This window comes from Delphinus delphis, chromosome 18 (assembly GCF_949987515.2).
Source record: "Delphinus delphis chromosome 18, mDelDel1.2, whole genome shotgun sequence".
NCBI classification, from domain to species: Eukaryota; Metazoa; Chordata; class Mammalia; order Artiodactyla; family Delphinidae; genus Delphinus; species Delphinus delphis.
The window spans coordinates 11,182,204-11,208,120 of record NC_082700.1 but is presented as its reverse complement, the minus strand read 5'-3'; the positions used below and the strand labels follow the sequence as shown (position 1 = coordinate 11,208,120).

The window sequence follows — 25,917 nt, the reverse complement described above, 5'->3', positions numbered from 1 at the left end:
TTTCATCGCCATTCACAATTTGTTTTAAAAACGTAACGTTTTCAGTAGAGAATCGCATGCGGAAATGTGGTCAAGAAGGTTTTTTTCGCTTAACTTACGTGGAACCCAAACATCAAAGCAATTCACATAACCAAGGTGGTGCAAATGATTTTCAACGCTTGATTTGGATATTTTGAATATGTCGGCTATCTCCTGAGTGGTATAACGTTGATTGTTCTCAATTACTGTTTCGATTGGATAGCTATCAACTTCAGCTGGTCTACCCGACCGTGGAGCATCATCCAGCGAGAAATCTCTAGCAGGAAACTTTGCAAACCACTTTTGACACATTTGATCAGTCACAGTACCTTCTCTATACACTGCACAAATCTTTTTGTGCATTTCAGTTGTGTTTTTACCTTTCTTGAAATAATAAAGCATAATATGCCAAATATACTGCTTTTTTTCTTCCATCTTCAATATTAAAATGGTTACCCAAAACTTCACCAATTTTGATAGGACTCTTTTTAAATGCACACTGGTATGACAGCTGCCACATACAATCTAACAAAATTGTTTCGAATGAATTAAAGACAACTAAGTGCTACTAGAGCCATCTTACGGAAGAAAATGAACAAACCTTTTGGCCCACACAATATTATCAGTATTTTTTACTTTAGTCGTTCTCATATGTTTGTAGTGTTGTGTCATCCTGGTTTTAATTTGCATTTACCTTCTGATAATGTCGACTATCTTTTTATGAACTTATTTGGCATCCTAATGTGATCTTTTGTGAAGTATCTGTTCAAGACATTTTTAAATGAGTTGTTGGTTTGCTTAATGTTGATGACTACTTTTTGAAATTTTCTCTTGAAACCTGGTTTTGAACAGTTTAATTATGATGTTCCATGGAATTATTTTCTTTGTGTCCATCCCACTTGAGGTTAGTTGAATTTCTTGGATCTTAGGATTAATAGTTTTCAAATTATTTGGCTATACACATACACACATATCGTCTCAACCTCCTTCATCTTGGACTCCAATTCCATGTATGTTAAACTGCTTGAGGAGTAGCCCTTGTTACTGACACTCCTTTCCCATTTCCAGGCTGCCTCAAGTCTATCTGTATTTCATTTCCTGACTTTGAGACTATCTGCTGTATCCCCATGATAATTAAGTTATCTCTAATGTTCTTGTGAGTTCTCAACCAAACACAAGTAATGCTCATGGAACATAGCAGTGATATTCAGGGCCATTCTGTGCGGTGGTGGAACAAGGTAAAGGGCACTAAGGCTAAGACACATACACACACAGCCCTCACCCCCAACACACACACACAAACATCTTCTCTTCTAATTAACTTGGGTCTGCTTCCTTATTACTATGGCAACTCTAGGCTCATGGTATTTCCAAGACCTCCTGAATAACAGTTATCAAGATCTAACGTCAGCACTCCATCTACAACGGGACCTTCTTCCTTAAATCTGAACTCTAAAATAGGCTCCTCTCAACTCTTTAAGAGAAGTCCAGTGGCTCCTCTGAAGTGCATCCTCCATTGCTGCCTAAGCCAAATAAATAAAGCAATTTTGTTTTGTTTTAAATTAATGATAATGATCATTTATTCAAAAAGATGAGCAGGACTGGTGGGAGATGATTACATACAACTTCTATAAATTGACAAGGATTAAAACAATGGTGTACTCATGCAATAATAGAGCAGTGAAACAGATTTAAAAGTTCGGTAACCAACCCATTAGTATAACTATAACAATTTTGGACCAAACGTTGTTTTGCCATCTTTTTTTTTTTTTTTTTTTTTTTGGTATGCGGGCCTCTCACTGTTGTGGCCTCTCCCGCTGCGGAGCACAGGCTCCGGACGCGCAGGCTCAGCGGCCATGGCTCACGGGCCCAGCCGCTCCGCGGCATGCGGGATCTTCCCGGACCGGGGCACGAACTCGCGTTCCCTGCATTGGCAAGCGGACTCTCAACCACTGCGCTACCAGGGAAGCCCCTGTTTTGCCATCTTAAGCTGGTAGATTTTGATACTTGCATTATATACTCTAATTTGTACACATTAGTTTGCACATTGAAAAGCTAGAATTTTCTTAGAGAAAGTTCACTAAGCTCCCCAAAACTATCATCTTAAAAAATACTAATTATTGCCAAGGGGAAGACACACACACACACACACACACACACACAAAAGCTATGCAAAAATAGCTACCGTTAATGAGTGAACTTAAAAGGTATGAACAACACTGATTCCTATAGAATCATACAATAATAAATTTAACACAGGTTGACTAATAAAATGATAGACAAATTAAGAAAAGGAAAGGACATTATTTTAGCATGTGTTTTAAAGGACACAGACAGTATAAACTACCAATAATTAATTATTCTATAAGAAAAGAGTTAAATGGATACACACGTGAATCAAGAAAAACTGAATATAAAACAACAAAGATTCAATTCAAACATATTTTATGATTACTTGAAATCAGGAGTAATTGTCTTCTCTTCTCATAAGACATTAAAATATCTTCAGTTACCTAAATCCAGTTTTGTTCCTACCATACCTATACATATGATGAAATCAAAAGCACTGAGATTTATTCATCAGAAGCACTATTTCTGAACAGAAATATTCAATAACTAAAGATATTTTATCATATTACTCTCCTGAGCTCTTCACAATAGTTTGACAGTTTTTCTTCTCAGAGGAGAGGAATAGTGTGTCAAATTATGGAAAGAAGGGAAATGGAGGAGAGGGAAAAAGAAAGAATGATCAAGAGTACATGTTCAAGAATGAGAACATGACAGGATATATATTTCCATAGTCTGGGGCAGAGAGCAAGGATGGACCTTGGGTGAGTATAGGATCCAAGGCATGGGTGTGGATGATTGATCAATATTAGGAATTCTCACCACAGAACACAAAAGTTTTATCTACCTTCCCTTATTTTCAAAACTTACCTCTACCAAACATTATCAGTAACACAAATAATGTTGTATTCAAGTACAAGGAAAAAAATACTCAATATTATGTACCAGAATCTAAGTTAGGCAATGTTAATAAAACCAATAAAATACTTCCTATTTACAAGTGAAAACTAATTTTATTAATATTGTATAAATAAAATGGCACTGGAGCACAGAAGAGAAGGCATTAATTTGGCATAAGGAACCTGAAGCAGAACTCAAAGGATGAGAATAATTTGGGGGAAAGAAAAAAGGAAAAAGATCCAATGCAGAAGGAAGGGTTGTACAAAAACAAAGCAATGTGACAATGTGTAACTTACTGAATGTTAAAGGAATGTCCTCTATAGTAAGAGGACAGAGACTAGTTGAGTCTGAAAAGGAAGGTTATGACTAAATGGTGAGGATACCTAATGCTGTTCTGGAATACAGCAGAGGATTCTAGATTTTTTGATTGTATGGCCTAGCAGAAATTTGGAGGACCATATCTTAAGGTTGTCAACTTTCTATTGTGCCAAGTAATGGCATTTACAAAACGAAACTCAAAACTTAAAAATCTACCATTTGCTATCATCATTTTATTAAGAAAAATCATTTTAACACAAAAGAAGAGTATGAACATTACACCAACATAGTTTTAAAAATAGGATATTTAATTAAATTCTTTGGATTCAGAAAAGTGAAAAAGTAAAATTGTATTCTATCAAGGGAACACAAAGTGAATTCTTAATATATAACTTGGTCTAACGTTTCCTTTTTAGCACAGTCACCTTTATAAAAATCCAAGAGGATTATTCTTAATGCTGCTTCAACTCAATTCAGAGTATTTGAGGTAAACTTAGGGAAGCCCAAGAAAAACAGCTCTCAATTACAGGCTATTTCTCCTACCTTCTCTCTGCAGGGCTGGGAAGAAATAAGAAACAGTCCAGATGTCTGGCCATGGAAAATTCTGGAAAGGGGGCTACATGTATGGGGTTCTGACTGACCAACATAGAGCAGTTAAAAAGTCATCTGACAGTAACTCCTTAGAACTCAAAATTGTCACAAACTCATTTAGGAACCAATAATATAAGTTTTATAACTTCAAATAATTCCTTCTTTGCTTTGGCTGCTGGAAAACAGTGCTGAATTTGCATCCCAATTCTAATAACAGTACAGGATCCATTACTAACACTACTATATTACTAACTTTATTCCATGTTTATTTTTGCATGTATTTGTTCACCATTTATGAATTTCTTTGGTAAATTTGTCAGTTAATTTCTGGAAAAGATATACATAAATACTGAAAAAATTAAAAGACTTTTAGGGAATGAGGAAACATTTGAGATTTAATTTTTTAATGATGTTTATTGAATTTTTTTTCTTATTATACAGGTAACACATGTTATAGGGTCATTACACTATTCTCTTGACCTAGGACACTCTTCTAGTAAGCGGTATGGCTCACCTCCTTTAAGTCTTTGCTGAGATGTAACTTTTACTACTGGCTTATTTAAAATTAATCACCTCTTTAAAACTGCAACCTAACCCTGACACTTCTATAATACCAATCCCCTATGTTGTACTTATCCTTTTACATAACACTTACCACCTCATATGCTATATAATTTAATTACTTATTTTGCTCAGTATTTATTTATGTTCTCTCTTTGATAGAATATAAGGTGACCAAGACAGGGATCTTTGTTATTTACTAATATATTCCAAGTATCTAATAGCACTTGGCCTAGAGCAAGAACACTGTATTAAGAAAAAAATGAATAGCCCTCCATGTGTCACTATTCTAAGAGCTTTATAGGCATTATACAATTTAATCCTTACAAGAACCCTGGGAGGGAGGTGTTATCATTGACTACACCTTATAGAAAGCAACTAAGCTACAAAATGGCTACGTAACTCACAAAGGTCATACAGCTAAGAAAGCAGTGAAACAAGGGTTTAAATTCAGGTTATTAACTATTATTGTTTCCCCTAATAGAAACAGATTGTGTAAAAGCAGTTGAGACAATGACAGAACAGGTAAGGAAAACTTCCAACAGTAAATAGGACGTAAAAAGCAAATATGTGTGTGTCTGTGTGTGTGTGTGTGTGTGTGTGTGTTGTGAGTGTATGTATGTTTGCAAATATATAAACATATATATAAATATATATATACCTGCTAAATTCAAGGAATAGCACCTAAAGCCATTATTCATATCAATATCAGGATCATCTAGATATTGATTACCCCTTTCTGAAGCTCATGAATATTTATAGAACAAAACTTCTGTTTAAAGAAGTAAGGCTTCAGACAACCATATTTTTCAAAGCTCCTAATACAGATGCTTATATTAAATCTTCCCAACAGTTAATTTATCTTCTTTGCCTTCTCACTCCATTTAAGCTGCTGACGAGTAGATAACAGCTTCATCAATTCCCAGTTAAGTATTTCTTTACATTTTCTCAGTTAAGGATTCTCATATTACACATGGTATGTGTGAATAAGAAAAGTCACTTGAAGCATCACTTTAAGAGTTAGAAGGGGATTTTAGAGATCATTGCTTAGTAAACATGCCACCCTAATGAAGGATATACAGCAGCCCTAATAGATTGGGATTATAAGGGCCAGAGCCTCCCATCCCAACACTTTTTCAAAGTTCTTCATTCTGTTATTAGCATTGACTGAGCAAACATGCTACTTTTTTTTTTTAATGAATAAGGAGAAAGCATACATGAATATCTTACTAGAATTTGTGGAAGCAATGTCTTTATATTCTTCTGTCAATAAATATTCCTCTAGTAGCACAAGTTATGCCATGATTAATAGATACATTATAGGAAACTAAAATAATTAGAATAGAGAGAGAAATCATACCTTCTATCAATAGCTCTTGTCCATGACTGCCAAGAAGTGTACGAGATAGGAATGGGGCAAAGTCTACAAAAATTTCACGAAGAAGAGGAGCAACTTTTTCTAAAGCTCTTTCAAGTTTTGCAGTGATGCTGTTGAAATTAAGACATAAAGACTAGTAAATATGGTTCAATATAAAAAGTCAAATAAACTTTACTTCTAAATTAAAACCTTTAAAATTATAAAAGTCCAATTCTAACCCACTGAATAGTAACAGCTTCATGTAGAAGGGACACTGTAGAGTTTCACATCAGTCATAAGGCTACTCAAAAGACTGTTGCTAAATCAGATTGATTATACTGTGAAAAGGAATCAGGATCCTGTCACCCACAAGGGCCACAGATTCTGTCCATAACTCTAGGAGCTTCAAGAAAAGAAGTTCCTGTATGGCTTCTTTGTCTATCCTTCTTTCCACCAAAGAAGGCTGTTTCGAATACCTACTACACGGGTCACTGTGAAAGTTACAAAGAATGAGCTCTTGTTCTCAAGAGTTCCCTGAAAATTTCCTGAAAAGCAGGACAAATAAGGGGATAACTGAATTCAGTATGATACAGGTGAATTGCTTTGCCAAAGTAGGCGTTTTCTATTTCATAAGCCCACTTACTTTTTATTTACCAATCATTGTATCATTCATTATTTATATTGCTGACTATTAAATTTCAAGTTATATGACTTTATATAAGCACTATCTGACATTCTTGAAAGTACCTTGAGCAAGATATGTAAAAGTAAAAACACAGATAAAGAAAATAATTCTGCTCAAATAAATAATTTGGTAACATCCAACTGTCTCTCTTACAAGTAAGTGCTTTAGAGTAAGACTGCTTGAACTGGAATGCTGGCTCCATCGTATGCTACCTAGGTGACCTTGGGACATTAGACTTCCTATGTCTGCAAAATGAAGATGGTAACAGTGCCTACCAGGTGAAAGTTAATGAGCTAAGGCATGTAAAGTGCATAGAAAAGTGCTTGGCACATAGTGGGAGGTCAACAATGATAGCTCTTGTAACTGCTACTTTGAATAGAACACATCTGTATTTAATCTTACAAAATGTGACTCTGATATATTTGAACCAAAACAAAATCAATATAATAATCTTAGATGAGCACACATTCTTCTACACAGAAGACATGTACAGTAAGGAGTTAAACAATACTTTACAGTAATAAAAGTTCTGCCACAATGCTAAGCAACATTTTTGTTATGTATGAGGAAAACATAAATGACAAAAAGGTAATTACAGAATAATTTGCAATGTATTATTAATATTTAAAACTGAACTATTCCATCTTTTTTTAAGTGAATAGCGAGGGATTAGGGAATAATCTAGGATGCTCTTTCCTAACTTGGAAAGAGCATGATCTGAATCCTCTGTGGACACAAAGCCTCATCATTAACACTTCAGTTTAAGTTTACTTCCTCTTATTTGGGTCAACAGCTTTAGAGAAAGAAGAACTCAGAGGAAACTCAGGTTTAGTAACTTCCAAAAACACTTAAAGAGAATATTCTGGAGGAACAACTTTAAGCAAGAAAAAAGGACCTGGGTGGGGCTTTGCAGACTTGCTGAAGACAAAGAGTTTTCAATATTCTCCTCCACTCTGTTACTCCTGGAGCAAACACCTACATTAAGGCAGTGGTTCTCAATCTTTGGTGTAGGTTGGAATCACCTGCAAGGCCTGTTTAAACCCAAACTGCTAGGGCCCCAGCCTTAGAGGTTCAGCAGGTTTGGGTGTACCGACACAGTTTGCACTTCTAAAAGATTCTCAGGTGGCTTGATACTGCTTATTTAGGAAACACGTTTTGAGAAAAACTGTTTTAATGAAAGTACTTACTATTATTAAGTTGTAATAAAACAGCTAGGAAAGGAAGGACTACCTGAAGTCACAGAATAATTATCATAATAATGAGTTAGCTCTGAATTTTAGAGAATATAGACAGAATTTCTTTTTTAGATCCATTATTTCATTCATTCTTTCTAATCTCCAGGATCATGTTTGATGAAGCTTCTCAGCTAAAGTAATCCTCTCTACCAAGGAAAGGTAAGTAAGAATGGTAAAAGGGAACCTATGAAGAGGAGAAAAATCTAGATATAATTACTACTGTTTTTGCACCTGAATTCTGAGTGAAGCATGAATATTTATTTTTACTTAAGATTAACTGAGTAAAATTACGTTAGAAAAATTCTAGATTTATAGAGGTTCACATCAGAGTTATACTATTGGATCATAATATACTACTATCTAATTGAAGTCAGAAACATTTTTCCCTAGTTTAAGATTTTTTTTGCATATTTTACAGGTTTCTGTATAATAATTTAGAGGCTTCAGAATTGCAAAAGTACTGTTCTTGGTGATTAAAGTAAATATCAAATAGAAACTGATTAATCTATACAACTAATTACATGTGTGTATGTAAATGTGTATTAACTACCTTTACTTAAGGGTAATGGACAAAAAGATATTTCTCAGTGAGTGAATCCCTATAGTAAGACTTTTTGCAGCTATTTTCTTACAAAATGTTAACAGAACATTAAATGATGCTTTTATAAATCATTCTGCAACCATAATTTAAATATTCTAATAAAGGGCAAAAAAATGTTAACATTTTACCCAGCAAGAGATTAAAGGTTTTAAATACAGGAGATTATTATCAAATAATACTGCCAGATTTCTCTATCAAGCAAAAACAAAATTTTCTAAGTGGAAAAGTTGCATCATCACTTTTTCATAGTGAAGAAAATGGACATATAGATTCATCATAATGTGTTTTAAAGTAAACATAGTGTAAAGTATGTTATCTTCATTCTTACACAATTTAAATTCTCAAAGGAAATGATATAAACATAAATTTTAGCTTTATACCCTCCCTCCTCTATCATCTGGCAGATAACCACCAATTACTAAAAAAAAAATTTAAAAAGATATATTGTGCCTATATTGTTATTTCAATTATCATCTCAGATAAATACAGAGTATAAAACTATTTTTTCCCAATCCCAAGGCACATGAAAAATGTATCTGTTAACATGTTAAAAATTCTTTAAAATCTTAATAAGGGAGAACTCTTTGACTTTATAGCTTATAAAAATAAATAAATTATTCTTTCTCTTGAATGTAATTTTCATTTTAAAAGCGGAAGGAACCTATAGCTACCAGAAAAAGAACAAGGTCCTTTGGCAAATTATTTTCTAAAACAACTAGCATATTTCACTTAATTTAGGGAAAACACCAAGTACTAATTTTTCATTTGGAAGTTTTCATTTATTCAAAAAACATTCACTTAGTCTAAGACATTTTGTGCAGAGAAATAATACAAATGTAGACTTGATGGGGAATTTGCCCTTCATAGTCTAGTGTGAGGGTTATAATCTTAATAATCTGTTTATAACTTCTTAATATTTTAGAACATTCTTGGGACCTAAATATAGAATTTGTCAACTCTAGGCTGAAATGCATTCTCTTAAGCTACTCATTCCTCTCTCCCCACTTTATTCTTTTTCATTCTCTTCAGTCACACTAACTATGCTTATGATGCTATTTTGACTTTGGCTATTTTTCTTGATAGTAAGCACAAATTTTTTTAAGAAAGAGAATTACTGATTTCCATGAACACAATTATGGTTGCAACTTGGGAAATTTATCAACCACTCTAACAAAATGACCAATGATAGGAAAACTAAACATTCAAAGGATATAATAATGCTTTAGATGAATTTCTACAGCTCTAGTGCCTGGATTAAAACAATATGACTTAAAACACAAGAGTTTAGTTTAAAAAACACAATCATATATTGGTTTTTACCTATATTAAGGAAATCTCATTTAGAGGGGTTTACAGATTCTAAGTAATTTGTAGGAATAAAACTATAAATAATCCATTAGAGAAAAAACACATAAAAATCCATGGCTGCAACTATTATCATATATATACACATACATGAAAATTAAAAACACTATAGGAAACTGGAAGAGAATATTAACCTATAAAAAAATCAAATGGAAATTCTAGTACTTACACAAAAATTAAAATTAAGAATGCAGAAGACTAGAAACAGTTAAAAAGAGAATTAGTAAAGTGGACTAAGGTTAAAAAGAAATACTAGAATAATAGAGAGAGAGAAATAGATAGATAGATGAGAAATACAGAAAATATCTAATATATGTGTAATTCAAATCCCAGAGAAAGAACAGAATGATTCTGAAGCAATATTAGAAGAGGTAATGGCTAAGAATTTCCCATTAATATCTTTAAAGCATTAAAAGGAAATAGCTTCCAACCTAAACTCTACTTTGGTTCAAAATATCCCTCAAAAATAGAGGTGAATTTCAAAGATATTTAGTTAAACAAGAAGTGAGGGAATTCAGGAGTGTCAGGCCTGCACTAAATGAAATACTAAAGGGGGTGTTCTTTAAGAAGAAAGAAAATGATAGCACATGTAAGTCAGATACTCAAAAAGGAATGATGAGCAAAAGTAAATGATAAAAATTTGGATAAATCTAAATATGTTGACCAGTAAAATAGTAATTATATTCTCTTGTTGCATTTACAATTGATTTTTTTCAGTACACGGGCCTCTCACTGTTGTGGCCTCTCCCATTGCGGAGCACAGGCTGTGGACGTGCAGGCTCAGCGGCCACGGTTCACGGGCCCAGCCCCTCCACAGCATGTGGGGTCTTCCTGGACCGGGACACGAACCCGTGTCCCCTGCATCGGCAGGCAGACTCTCAACCACTGCACCACCAGGGAAGCCCTTGCATTTACAATTTTATGTGCACACACACACACACACACACACACACATGCATACACATATGTATAAGTGTATTTGCCAAATTTGGAGTAGATGAAGTTAAGCTACACTGAGATCCATACATTGTCTGGGAAGAGGACTTATATAAATCAGGAATTAATGCTGCAATCTAGAAGATGATCACGTAAAACACTATTTCTCAAAGTGTATTCTTAGAGCCAGCACACCAAGATCACTTCATGTAATGGTTAATTTTATGTGTCAACTTTACTGGACCACAGGGTGCCCCAACATTTGATTAAATATTATTCTGGGTGTGTCTGTTAGGGTGTTTCTGGATGAGATTACAATTTGAATGGGTAGACTGAACAAAGCAGACCGTCCTCCCTAATGTGTGTGTGTTCATCCATTCAACTGAAGACGTGAATAGAACAAAAGGCTAGATAAGAGAAAACCCCTTCTACTTGATAGTTGGTCTTTGCTGGCCTTCAGACTCAACTGAAACATCAGCTCTTCTGGGGTCTTGAGCCTCTCAGCTTCCATACTGGAACTTATACCATCAACTTTCCTGATTCTCAGGCCTTCAGTCTTGAACGAGAACTACATATTGGCTCAGCAATGTGTTTTAACAGGTCTCCCATGTAACTCTGTTGCATACTGATGTTTAAGATCCACTGCACTAAGGAAAAGATAATAAGGTATAAACTTCAACCTAACAGTTTCTTGTTACTTCTCTCTAGTGAATGTTTCTTAATGGCAATATGAATAAAATTGATTAATCACTGCCAAGACTTGGAAGTAAGGAAGGAAAGCAGAAACAAGCTCATAATAAGCATCAAGAATAAAAAGGAGGGGGCTTCCCTGGTGGCAGAGTGGTTAAGAATCTGCCTGCCAATGCAGGGGACATGGGCTCGAGCCCTGGTCCGGGACGATCCCACATGCTGTGGAGCAACTAAGCCCGTGCACCACAACTACTAAGCCTGCACTTTGAAGCCCGTGAGCCACAACTACTGAGCCCATGAGCCGCAACTACTGAAGCCCGTGTGCCTAGAGCCCATGCTCCTCAACAAGAGAAGTCACTGCAATGAAAAGCACATGCACTGCAACGAAGAGTAGCCCCCGCTCGCTGCAACTAGGGAAAGCCCACGTGTAGCAATGAAGACCAATGCAGCCAAAAATAAATAAATTAAATAAATAAATTTATTTAAAAAAAAAGAATAAAAAGGAGGGACTTTCTTACAGATTATATGAATGTTAAAATAATAATAAGAGAATATTATGAACTACATTATGCCAACAGAATCTACCAAAACTTACACAGGACAAAAACTGAAAATCTGGGGATACTTGTAACATTTTAACTTAAAAACTTTCCCCAAAAAGGAAATCTAGGATCAGATGTCTTTGCTTGTGAACTCTACCAAATATTTTAGAAAACAAAGAAAAACAAATAAAAAATACCAATCTTACATAAGCTCTTCAAAAGGTAAAACAGATTTTACATCACAAAGAAATTGGATTTCTTTCAGGAATTAAAGGTTCGTTTAGCATTTTTAAAATTAAAAGTCAATATCATAGACCATGTTAGCAGAAAAAGGAGGAAAACCACATGGTCATCTCCATGACTTACCCTCTCTTTAGAGATAAAATTCTATACCCATAATGATGGTAACTTGGTTAATTATAAACACAAGAGAATTCTTAAATTTGATAAAAAGTATCTTTATTAAATAGACAGGAGACATCATAATTAATGATGAAATGTTCAAAGCTTTTCATTTGAGATGAAGACAAGAATGCCTTTTCTAACCGCTTCTATAGAAAACTGTATTGGAGATACTAGGTGATACTATAAGTCAGGAAAAAGAAATAAAAAGGTGTAAGTATTTGTATAATGGGGGATAAAACTTTCAACATTCATGGATCAAATGACTGTCCATACATGCTTAGTTAGAAAGAATTATAGATAAATTAGGAAACGTAAGTATCAAATTCTACTTTTCACCTTGAAGGGGTTAAGATGGTCTACAATTACCTCCCATGCTAACAACTAGAAAATTTTACAAAATGCGGAGAACAACTATTTTCATACAAAATGTGGGGTACAAAATCCTGAGGAAAGAGAAACAAATGAGGTGAGTCCCACCATCACCCAGATTTCCTACATGGAGGTATTTCCCATATTAGGGCAGATACAGAATCCAGCAACCTTTCTCAGTTGACAAGATTAAAACTGTAGTTCAAGGAGGCAAAGGTGAATAGAATTTGGAGGGCATAGTATGCAAGAGGAAGGTGTATGGAGAGCACAGTAATCTTTGGCTGAGTAACAATCTAGGTATGGGATGCCTGAAAGCTCCCAAGATTAGAGTAGAACAACTTCTGAAGAAAGAACAATTATGGAGGAGTCATAACAGGCATCTTCTACATCTCACACAGGTCTAGAATTGTCTGCGTTCCCTCTGGCCAAAAAGGAGGGACCTCCTTAGATATACTGAGCGTTCAGGAGAAATCCAGCACACTTTCTAAGTGGCAAAATTAGCCCAAGAATAAAGGCCACCCTAGATCTGCCTTAAAAGATCTTAAAAATGCTTCATGAGGAAGAATGGTCTTTCGAACAAATGGTGCTGCAACAAATGGACATTCACAGGAAAAAATATAAACCTGGACATAAACCTCACACCTTACACATAAATTAGCTCAAAATGGGACCCCGACTTAAAACTAAAACTACTACTTAAAACCACAGAACTTTATAGAAGACACAGGAGAAAATCTTCAGTACTTAAGGTGAGGTGAAGAGTTCTTAGACATGACATCATAAGCTAGACTACAATAAAAATGCAAAGTTTCCTCTGCCAAAGACTTTATTAAGAGGACGAAACACACGAGCTACAGTCTGGGAGCAAATACTTGGAAACAACAATTTTGAAAAAGGACGTGTACTTAGAATACTGAATTCTTAAGGCTCAAAAGTGAAAAAGCAATCTAATTATAAAATGGGCAGAAGATATAAACAGACATTTTGCTGAAGAGAACACACTAATGGAAAATAAGCACACAAAAAGATGTTCAGAATCATCCATTAGGAAAATACAAATGAAGACCACAATGAGATATCACTACATACCTACCAGAATGGCCTTAAAAAAAAAAAAAAAAGACAATGCCGAATGCTGGTGAAAATGAAGAGAAACTGGACTATTCATACATTGCTGGTGGGAATTTTTTATAACACTAAATAGGTACTTACCATATTAGCCCAGTAATCTCACTCTGGGCACTTATCCCAGAGAAATGAAAATGTATGTTCACATAAAAACAAATGTTTATTGTAGCTTTTTTGGTACTAGCCAAAAATGGAAAAAACCCGAATGTCTTTTAGTGGGTGAATGGTTAAACAAACGATCGTACATCCACACCATGAAATAATACTCAGAAATACAAAAGGACCCATTAATACACACAACACTTGGATGGACCTCATGGCATTATACTGAGAAAGGTCAATCTCCAAAGTCACCTCTGAAACACTTAGAAGTCAAAGAAGAAATCATAGAGGAACTTAGAGAAAATACTGTATGAAAATTAAAACAACATTAAATTTCTGAAATACAGCTAAAACAGTGCTTAGTGGAAAAGTTATGGCTTTAAATGCTCGTAATAGAAAAGAAGAAATCTAAAATCAAAGATCTAAGCAAGGGATTGGCAAATGTTTTCTGTAAAGGGTAAGATACTAAATATTTTAAGATTTTAGGGCATACTATCTCTGTTGCAACTACTTAACTCTGCCATTGTAATGTGAAAGCAGTCACAGGCAATATATAAACAAATGATGTGACTGTATTCCAATAAAAGTTTATTTACACAAAGTTTATATATAAAGTTTACGATGGCAGGAAGATTTGGTCCCTGGGCTGTAGTTTATAGACTCCTGATCTAAGTTTCCACCCTAAAAATCTAGAAAGAGAAAAGTAAGTAAACCTGAAATAACTAAAAGGAAATAAAAAGAGTGGAATTTGATGTAATAGAGACAGAAAAAAAATTAATGAATTTAATGTCTAATTTCTGGGGGGAAAATTATAATATTGAAAAGTCAATGGGTACTCTAATAATGCTAAAATGAGAAAAGGCATAAATTACAAAATCAGGAATGAAAGAGGAAACATCATTAGAGATCCTACAGGTGTTTTAAAATAATAATATAATAATAAAATTATGAAAAACTTTTATGGCAATAATCCAATAACTTAGATAAAATGACTAAATTCCTAGAAGTCACAAATGACCAACACAGATGCAAAAAGAAAACAGAAAATCCGAATAGTCACTTATCCAATGAAAGAATTTAATTTGTAAAACCTCCCCAGTAAAAAAAATATTCCAGGCAGAGATGGCTCCACCGGTGAAATCTCAAAGCTACAAGAATAAATAACACTAAAGCTACAAGTGACATTATCTTTCACACAGAAAATAATAAGGAAATTACAGATAATATTGAGTTGAGAAAAGTCTAAACAATCTAACAAAGACTACTAAATTTAAGTGGATTAAGCAAAATTGCAAGACATAAAATCAGTGTACAAAAGTCAGTTGTCTTTCTATATACTACCAACACACAAAATCTTTCTTTTTTGTTTTCAGTCCTATTGAGATATAATTAACAAGACAATCATCAATTTGCTCTCTGTTAAGAAAATTTACTTGCATTTTCTATCATTTTATATAAATGGAAACATATAGTATTTATCCTTTTTTGTTTGGCTTCTAACTCAAAATTGGAAATTTAAAGTAAAAATTTTTTTTTTTTTTTTTTTTTTTCCGGTACGCGGACCCCTCACTGTTGTGGCCTCTCCCGTTCCGCACGCTCAGGCTCAGCGGCCATGGCTCACTGGCCCAGCCGCTCCGCAGCATGTGGGATCTTCCCGGACCGGGGCAGGAACCCGTGTCCCCTGCATTGGCAGGCGGACTCTCAACCACTGCGCCACCAGGGAAGCCCAAGTAAAAATTTTAATTTAGAATATCATCAAAGACATGAAAAACTAATAAAAAAAGAGACAAAACTAAGTACAAGACCTTTACAATGAAAGCTATAATAAGTTGCTAGAGAAATTAAAAACCTCAATGAATGGAGTTATAGACAATGTTTGTAGATTAGAAGGCTCAATATTATTAAGATATCAATTCTCCCTAAATTTAAATAAATATTCAACACAATCCTAATTAACATTTCAACAGGATTTTTTTTTTAGAAATTGGCAAGCCCATTCTAAAACATATAAGAAAATGCAAACAATCTAGAAAAGTCAAAGCAATGGTCAAAAGAACAGAGTTAGAGGACTTATACTACCTGATTTCAGGATATTCTATAAGCTATAGTAATAAAGTGGGGTACTGGCATAAGGACAGCCATATAGATCATGAAGTAGTATGGAGTCCAGCAATAGGTTCACGCATAGACAGCCAATTGATTTTATACCAATGTGCCAAGGTAATTCAGTGGTGCTGAAACACTGATATACATATGGATAAAAACAAAACTGAAACTTTACCTCACCACACACACACAAAAATTAAGTGAAAATGGATCGTAGACCTAATCATAAAAGCTAAAACTACAAAACTTTTAGAAGAAAATATATGAGAATATCTTCATGACTTTCGGCTAGGTAAAGATTTCTTAAGATACAAAGGCACAAACCATAAAAGAAAAGATTTTTTGAAACGATGGACTTGGTGAAAATTAGAAACTTCCTGTTCTAAATAATTTTAACAAAATGAAAATATAAGCCACAGAATGGAATATCTGACACAGGACATACAATCAGAATACATAAAGAATGGTGACATTTCACAAGAAAACAACCCTACTTTTTAAAAAAATAGCAAAAGATTTCAACGGTCCATTAACATATCAGAAAAAAAACTCATCATCTTTAATCATTAGGAAAATGGAAAATAAATCCAAATGAGATATGATAACCCAGAAAAGTCTTAAATTATAAAGTCTTAAAAAGACTGAGAATGCCAAGTGTTGACAAAAATATGGAACAAATGGAACTTTTACACATTGTTGAAAGGAATATAAAATGATACAACTGCTTTGCAAAACAGCTCAGTAGTTTCTTATAAAGATAAGCCTATACTTCCTATTCAACCAGTTGTTTTATTCCTATTTACCCAAGATCATATGTCTACAATACAGTTGTATTCAATTCAAATGTCCATAGAATCTTTATTTATAATAGCCCCAATCTGGAAAAAACCCAGATGTCTATCAACAAGTGAAGAGATAAATAAATAGTGGGATAGCCATATAACAGAATAATACTCAAGAATAAAAAGGAATGGACTGGGCTTCCCTGGTGGCGCAGTGGTTGAGAGTCTGCCTGCCAATGCAGGGGACACGCGTTCGTGCCCCGGTCCAGGAAGATCCCACATGCCGCGGAGTGGCTGGGCCCGTGAGCCATGGCCGCTGAGCCTGCGCGTCCGGAGCCTGTGCTCCGCAACGGGAGAGGCCACAACAGTGAGAGGCCCGCGTTCCACAGAAAAAAAAGGAATGGACTACTCATAAACAAAAAGACATGAATGAATCTCAAAATCTGAGTGAAAGAAGGTAGGCACAAGAAAGTGTATTCTATATGATTCCATCTATGTGAAATCCTAGAAAAGACAAATTTAAATTATGATATTAAAAAGCATATAAATGCTTGCCTGGGGAAGGATGGGGTAAATTATAAATGGGGCACAGGGAACGATATGGAGTGATAAATATATTCTACATCTTCATTGCGGTAGCGGTTGTATGGGCATATAAACTGTTCAAAACTCGTTAAAATGTACAGTCAAATTGAGTATTTTTAAATTGAGCTTAAACAATATAAACAAATGATCTCAATAAATTTATTTTGGAAACTAGAGAAACGAAGATACAAACACAAAATACTTAAATTATAAGAATATATCATATAAAAAACATATAAGACTTCTACATAAAAATCTAAAAATCATTACTGGAAAAAAATTTTTTTAAAAACTAAAGAAATGGGAGGAATAGAAGCTGTTCATAGTTTGGAAGTCACAATATTGAAAGAGATCTATAAATGAAATATAACTCCAGTTGCAACAGATCTATAAATTCCATTCCTTGCTAAAATCCCAGCAAGTTGTTTTCAATATGGATACTGATAAACTGATTCTAAAATTTAAATGGAAGTGCAAAGCATCAAGAATAGCTTAGGCTTCCTTGGAAAAAAAAAAAAAGGACAGGATGGGAAGACATTACTTATCCAGATACTGATCCTTATTAAACCTAAAGCTAATTATGACAGTATGTCACAAGGATAGACAAACAGACAAATTGGGTAGAATCGAGTGCCAAAGCAGAATCCAGTATACAGGAACACTTGATTTGTGACAAAAGCGGCAGAGCATGGGAGACAGGAGAGTTTCTCAAATAAATGGCACTGGGTCATCTTGACATCCATAGTACTCCTACGTCATAAAATTCACAAAACTCAATTCCAGATGAACTATGTATCTAAATATAAAAAGCACAAATAAAGCAGCCAGAGGATGAGATGGGGAAAATGTAGGCAAAGATTTCATCTATAACATAAAAAGCACCGAAAAACAAAAACTCGATAAATTGAGTTTCATTAAAATTTACAACTTGTGTTGATCAAAACATATCACATAGATAATAAGAAAAGCCACAGAATGGGAGAAGATATATATACAACATATAATCATCAAAGGGCTCATTTTCAAAATGCATAAGGAGAAGAGACTTTACAAATTAAGAAGACAACTCAACGTTTTAAAATGAGTAAGAGATTCCAACAGGGAAATCACAAAAGAGGAAAACCAAAAGACCAATAAATATATAAGAAGGTGCTCAACCTTGTTAACTATCAGGAAAATACAAACTAAAAATACAATGAAATACCACTATACTTCTACCAAAATGGCTAAAATGTAAAAGTGACAATACTAAGTATTGTTAAAGATATAAAAAATTAGGCACTCTCATACGCTGCTAATGAGTTAGTAAACTTGCATTAACCACTTCGGAAAACATTTGGCATTATCTAGTAAAACTGAACATACACAAACACTATGAATCAGCAATTCCATTCAGTTATTTACCCAACAGATATGCATACAAATGTGTAGTATACCCAAGAGTAATGTACAAGCAGCACTGTTATGTAAAAAAGCAGCATTATTTGCAATAGTCCCAAACTGGAAAATTCCAAATGCCCATCATCAATAAAATAGATTAATAAATTGTAGTATACAACCACTAAGGAATGAACATGAACAAAACTATTGCTACAGGCAATACAGATAAATCTCATAAATATAATGTTGAGAAAAAGTAGCCAGAGACAAAAAGAATACATACCGTGCAACTCCACTCATATAAAATTCAAAAAAGACAAAACTAATCTAGTATTAAGTCAGAGTGATGAATTTGAAGAGGAGCAAGAATAGTGGCAAAAAAAGGAGCAAAAGGTGGGGGCTTTGTGGTACCTGTAACGTTCTATTTCTTGCCTTGAGTGATAGTAACATAACATCGTTCTTTCATTGAGCTTTTACACTTCAATTAAAAACGTGAATACACACACATACTGTGTGTATGTATATGTGCAATTTAACTCCAAGCATTTTGGTCAAACTCTTCTAGGAATTCTCTCTGACATGATACTGCAAATCATTTTTATCTATTAATCGCGATAGAAGAGATAATGTTTGGTGATTCAACTTCCAATTATATATGTTATATATAACTCTGCAGATTTATTTTGAAAGTCTATATTTTAAACTCACCACCCCAAAGATGTCCAATTTTATCATGGTGCCACGTTTGCATGTTTCTACCTTACAGGAAACAGTAATGTGCTATATGACAATGGATTATAAACTCAGGAAAGTCAGATCATGAAAACCATTCAAGATCTCTCAGTTTAGACTGAAATATAATAAATGATTTTTATATAATGAATAACTATCTAAAAATATCAAAACATTGCAATTATGAGATATAATCACAAAATACATAATTAAACATTCTTAAGAATTCTTAACTATATCTTTGTATTTAATGTATTCTGTTTCACTATTTTTGAGGTGAGAGGAAGGGAGTAAAAGGAGTAAAAAAACAAATAGTTATGTATACCTCATATTTTCAGCCGAATCTTCTGGCATTGGAGCAACAGTTTGTACAGCTGGAAGGTTTTTGCTGGTAGCACCATTCACAAAACTAGAAGAGGAGGAAGAAGAAGAGGACCCCGAATCCACGGCACCTGTTCCCAAAATAATAATTTTTAGCCTTAAGTATAAATTTATTTAACAAAATAATTTTCATTACATCATTACTATCTGAGTTTGAAAAAAATATTCATCTGAATTTCAAAATAGAATTTGGCCATTAAAAAATCATTTGGTCATCGGTACACTAATAACTCTTTATAATTATTAAAAATAGCTATTGCATTAAAATCCAGTTTATTTACTTATGTTACTCTAAACAAAACTACATATTACAAATGGGATATAAATAAAAGACATCAACAAATGAAAATAATTTTAGATAAAATGAGGCTGATAAAACAATGCAAATTTAGATGTGAAAAATTTATGTTTTTATTGCTATATTGTTATATTTTTAGTTTTCATCATATAAGATATAATTTGCAATAAACTATCTCAACATAAATTTGTGGCACTGCAGCATCAGTGCTTATTTTGATAAAATGATTGCTTAAGAAGGGCTATAATGAGTATAAGATTTGTACCCGATTTTAAAATAATGAGTTCTCCTCAACGATATGAAGACGCCATTTTAGAACAGATTTTCCTATATTAACACCATGTAAGTATATTAAATAGCAGTGGAGTTGAGGGACATCTAGTGTTCCTAAATATTATCTTACCTTTATCTTATCTAACACTAATTCCCATAAAACTGGGATTTTCACAACACTTACACAGCATGTATATGTCAAAATCTAAACGAGTCTTGGGTCCAGTTTAGATGTTGGCCCTCAATTTCTTTGTGTGTGTGTTTGTGTATCTGTATATATGTATTTCTAAGGAGGATGTTCATTACTTACATTTTTTTATTGTAGTATATGCTTTATACTATCACTGGACTTCTAGCTACCATCATTTCCCATATCTATTATTAATTCATAGAATAGGAATTAAAGGAAAATATCATACCTTGTTTCAAATAAAGATAAAAGAGAGATGACTTGCTTTTTCATTTACTTATCTCTTAAAGAGTAAGGATTTAGTCAATAAACACCAAATGTAGATTTTTTCTTTCTACTACATTGGTATATTTTAAAAATCTTAACACTTTTCTGAGTATACATTTCGGTAAAAGGAAAACATTTTTATTCCTTTTTCTAGAAAGCAGAATGAGTATAAGGAGTAAGACTGTAAACTGGATAGAAAAAACTTTATATAAAGTTTTCAGATAAGTCAGATACAAATATTTATATATATATCTATACATAAATCAAAGATGTTTTGTTTTTTAACACAATTCCATTAATGATTTTTATTTACTAACATAAATATGCTTGATAGAGTACATTCTACTTACTACAACCCCATAAATGTGCTGTTCATGATATGTCAGACTGAGGTGGTATGATAAACAAGATAAATACAGAAAGCACAAAGAAGAGCTATGAAATTAATAAAAATGGGAATAATCTAAGTAATGATAATAGATGTAAAAGTTCAAGGCTATACAGTTTGGAGAAGAGAAGGCTACTATAGTCAGGGAAGAAAAGTCAGGGATCATCTTGCGTTGTATAAATACCTAAAATGGAATCACAAAGATTTGGGTAAGGATTTATTTAGCTAATAATCAACAGGAACATTTCTGGAAATTTACAAAAAAAAAAAAAGGTTATTTTAGGCAGGCTTTTAAAATCTGTAGTGATTTGGAATTTTCTGTTTCTAGAATTATTAGGAAAATGTTGGACAATGAATTGGATATAATTGTAATCTAAGTATATAAATTAAGTCAATGTCAAACAATGGTTCTTATTCACATGCACGTTTTGTCAAGTTGAGGCTCTTGCATATCGTCAAGGTTCTCAGGGGAGCTTGGTAAAAAATACATATTAGGTTTCAACCAGTAAATGTCACTAAATCTGTTTTCTGTCACTAATATATTTAATATACCTTGATATTCTTGGTACAATTTACTAATTTTTATGTATCAAATGTCAGTGTTCAAATTATCTTTTGGTTTTGCTCCCCAAATATCTTTCAGCAAACTGAGTTCACTCTGAAAGTAAATAGCATCATGTTTTGAGAAGACTCAAAACAAAACCCACAGTGTTCTCAAACTAAAAAGTACACCCTAGAACCATAAATTCTGAAAGATAACATGAAGAATAACCTTCTTAAAGGTTAAGGTAATCTTAAATGATCAGGGTATTTTAATTTTTAAGATCAAATAAGCAGAAGAAATGAAGATACAGAAAACAGAAAGAAAAAGATGAGGTATCACAAAAATAGATAAAGACAATACCTGTTGTATTAATCATACTTTTTGGTGTAGCTCCAGTAGCAGCAAATATATTAGAGGTACTGCCTGTTGGCAGCCCACTTCCAGCAGCAGCGGCTCCTACAGTGGTTACGGCTAAACTACCTGGAGGGGGCTTCTTAACAGGGACCACGACACTCCTGCCAAGAAATGATGAAAAATAACACAAGGTCTAAGATGAATTCTAATCCTGCTATGGCAGATACATGTAATCAACATCAAATTTTCTTTTCTTTCTTTTTGCTTTTTTTTTTTTTTTTAATTCCTGATCCCAACTTAATTGGTGAAAAGGATATAGACATTAAGGATATATTGTAAAGTGTGTTAACTATTATAATTCATTTGGCAAACATTTATGTAGAATCTAGAATTTGCAAATCTTTTTTAAGATGACATGTGGTCTATAATCATGAATCTGGGAAAACTGGAAAAATGCGTGCTCAAGTTAGATTTTTCATATGCATATAGGGATTTTTTTTGTGTGAAAACATACATACATATAATGTTCATCCTATCTCTGTCATATTCTAAATGTGGAAAATAGTCATAAAAACGTTTGAAAGCCAAATTCTGAAGCTTCCTCATAGTAAAGCTAAATATTAAGCCAAGAAATATGGAATAACAACTAATGGCATAATAAAATTAAACTTTATTTTCCTGAACAAAATTGAGTTGTTTTTCATAGTAGGAATGCTATTATAACGAAAGAGAACTGAGAGGATACAATAGACATTTGGTAAGAGATCTATTTAGCTTCTAAACTTTGTGAACTTAGAAGTTGAAAATTTCCTCATGTTTCGTTAGCATATTTAAATGAATTTCATAAAAAAAACATTTCTGAACTTAACATCTGTGTTAACCCTAAATAATAAATGGATGGGAATAGTAGTCAATTTAAAAGATAAAGAAACTATTTCTTTAACATAATAAATATCTTTACTTCCTTTCAGTGAAGCTTCATTTTTCTCAAAGTTTACAGCATTCCAACTCCATTTAATAAATACTTTCAAGCATTACTCATTGAACTTATTTATCTAGAAAGTAGATGTATGAGATATTTTAAGTTCAAATATAATGCTTGAAAACTAATGACTGAGAGTAAAAAATATCCAATCTAAACTAGGTCTTTTAAATGTATTTATATTTTATAATTTTCTCATTAAAAAGTTCTACTTAAAGGAAACTATATCAATGGCTCATTGTCAAATAAGTCTATGGCTTAAACTTCCTTAATACCAATGATTTTCAAAGAAAAATGACTTTGTCAATACAAAAAATCTAAATTTATAAGAATTATTATTTTCAATTTTAGGGGTATTTAAAACTTTTTTGTGACCAAAGTAATTATAATCTTAAATAATTTTACTCGTGACAAAAATCTTCATTATCTCTTTCTGGATACTTTTTTTTTTTCCTTAATGGATAGTGTCAAATTCATCAGACTCAACCTTGAACTTTCAACTATCTTATTAAATTTCCAAAAGCACACACTATGCTTTCAATCCCTTCATTGATCATTCCTCATCGAACACCTTCATTTATTTCACTGAGAGGTAGTGTGACATTATGGAGAATACAGGACGTGGAGTTAGAAGATTAAGGCTTGAGAACTAAATCACTCTCAAGCTATGTGATATTAAATTTCAGTTTTTCAGTACAAATGGCAAGACAAATGCCACTTCACATATGACTGGAGAAATTAAATGAGACTGTATTTAAAAGAACTTTGTCAATTATGAGACGCCTTATAAATGTTAATAACTGTTACCATTTTCTAAAGTGAAATAATTCTCTGCTTCCAAGATAAGGTATTTAGTTACAGTGATCTACATAAAGATCAATAGAAAAGAAACCAAACTAATATTTTGGATTTATCATCAAAAGTCTTCCCTAAACTTCTAAACTATTTCATTGCCTATCTAGAAAGAAGAGAAAATGATCAATTCTTGATTTGAAAAGAAGTCATTAGTAAAACTACAATATTTTTCCCTAAATCTCTCATTAAAATCCTTATGGATAAAATACAGAAACACAGGCTGATTGACAGTGCTGTGAGACAAATTTGTAGATGGTAGGAAACCGATCATTACCAACTTTGTACAAAAGCTCTCTGTAACAGGCTACTACAGGCATCTTGTCAAGTACTGAGGGTATGAGATCTGTATTATGAAAAATTAGTTATATGAATGAGGGAAAAAATTTTCATCTCAACAACCTGTAATGATGGCTTGTAAATAAATGCAAACAACATTAAATGCCTTTCTACTAAAAAACTTCTAAAAACATCTGATTTAATAGCAATTGACATGAAAGCCTCCAGACACTTCACTGACAGCAAACTCAGCAGTCTGGTAGTTAGTACAACATGGGATATAAATAGAGTACAGTGTCTAGAAGCCCAGTTTTTAATGTCAAGCAGACCTGAGTTAGAATTCTACCTCTATCTATTTTACTTTGGTAGTATATATATGTCTAAGGTAGTAAGCAAATAAATCTCTCTAAGCTCCATTCTCCTTACCTTTAAAATAAGACATAATAGTTTGTACTTCATAAGATTGTTACAAAGATAAAAGGATATACTGCATATAAAATGCTTAGCACTTTACCTGGAATATTATAAGTGGTCCAAACATTTTAGCTATCATTAGTATTGCTATGGCTCCCAAAAGTGCTGATGCGATCTGGGTCTACCTCAGCAACAGTATCCAGAGTCAAAGAAGCAATAATCCTGATATACTTTGTGACTGTCAGACCTCATAAAGTCCTATGTATAGGTTTAGGCACCATATTTCAAGAATAATGACAAAAAGCATCATGTCCATAAAAGAACAGTTAGGATGACAGTAGATCTAGAACACAAGTCATATCAGGAAAGACTGAGAGTCTAGAAAATTATAGTAAAGACGTGAGAAAAAATTACACCAATTTTTTAAAATCTGAAGGCATTTGACAAGGAAACAAGATGAAATTTCCATGTATCTCCAAATACCAGATTAGGGCCAACAGGGTAAAGAACTGTCTAGTAATTTTTATGAGCACCAGTTTCCAAACACTGATGTGTTCAAAGGGATAGGACGACCATGTCACAAGAGTGGTGGTGAGAGAGGTGGGAAGCTGGTTTGACTGATTTCTCCAATTCTTTTTCAATCCATAATTTTATGTATTTGTCAGAACTACTATTTCCCCTTCGATTATTATGCCGAAATTGTTTATCTAGAATCAGAGGACTGTCCATTTTGGTCCTTAATATCATTTCTTCAGCAACACTACCCATTCCCTAACACCTCAGACCATTCTCTCTCCTAAGCAATATATTTTACAAATTATTTGAATGTTTATACTTGCCAGTATGTGTTGATAGCGTATTAGTTATTTTCTGGAATGTTATTATGTATTTGCAACTACTTATATATGAAAGTAAAAATTTTCAGCTTTTACAAAATCTTAGTCAACATTTTCCACTTGGTTACTTATCCCCCCCTACATCAAAAGGCTTACCTAGGAGTCTATGTACCCATTGTGGGTACCCCATTAGGGTGCATAAAAACACACAAATTTTTAGAGTATATACATTTTTCTAGGGTGAGCATACAATTTTTATCTGGATTTCAAAAATATAGCCACAAAAGTTGAGCCAACAATCTAAGCTATTAACATATTCCGTTCTTCTACTAGATCTGCCAGTCATACTGATGGATATCTAGAATACTCTACACTACACACATTTTAAAAAATGCATTATTCTA

General features: G+C 33.3%; 1 protein-coding gene across 1 annotated transcript in view; it reads right to left on the bottom strand.

Moving 5' to 3' along the window:
* NBEA (neurobeachin) overlaps positions 1–25,917 on the bottom strand; it is a 628,524-nt gene that overhangs the window by 357,090 nt on the left and 245,517 nt on the right. Inside the window, exons 31-33 of the mRNA XM_059996030.1 lie at positions 22,157–22,311; positions 19,781–19,907; positions 5,816–5,943 (exon numbers count right to left, since the gene is read on the bottom strand). Of these exons, the coding sequence (XP_059852013.1) occupies positions 5,816–5,943; positions 19,781–19,907; positions 22,157–22,311 (410 nt within the window). The remainder of the gene's footprint in view (positions 1–5,815; positions 5,944–19,780; positions 19,908–22,156; positions 22,312–25,917) is intronic.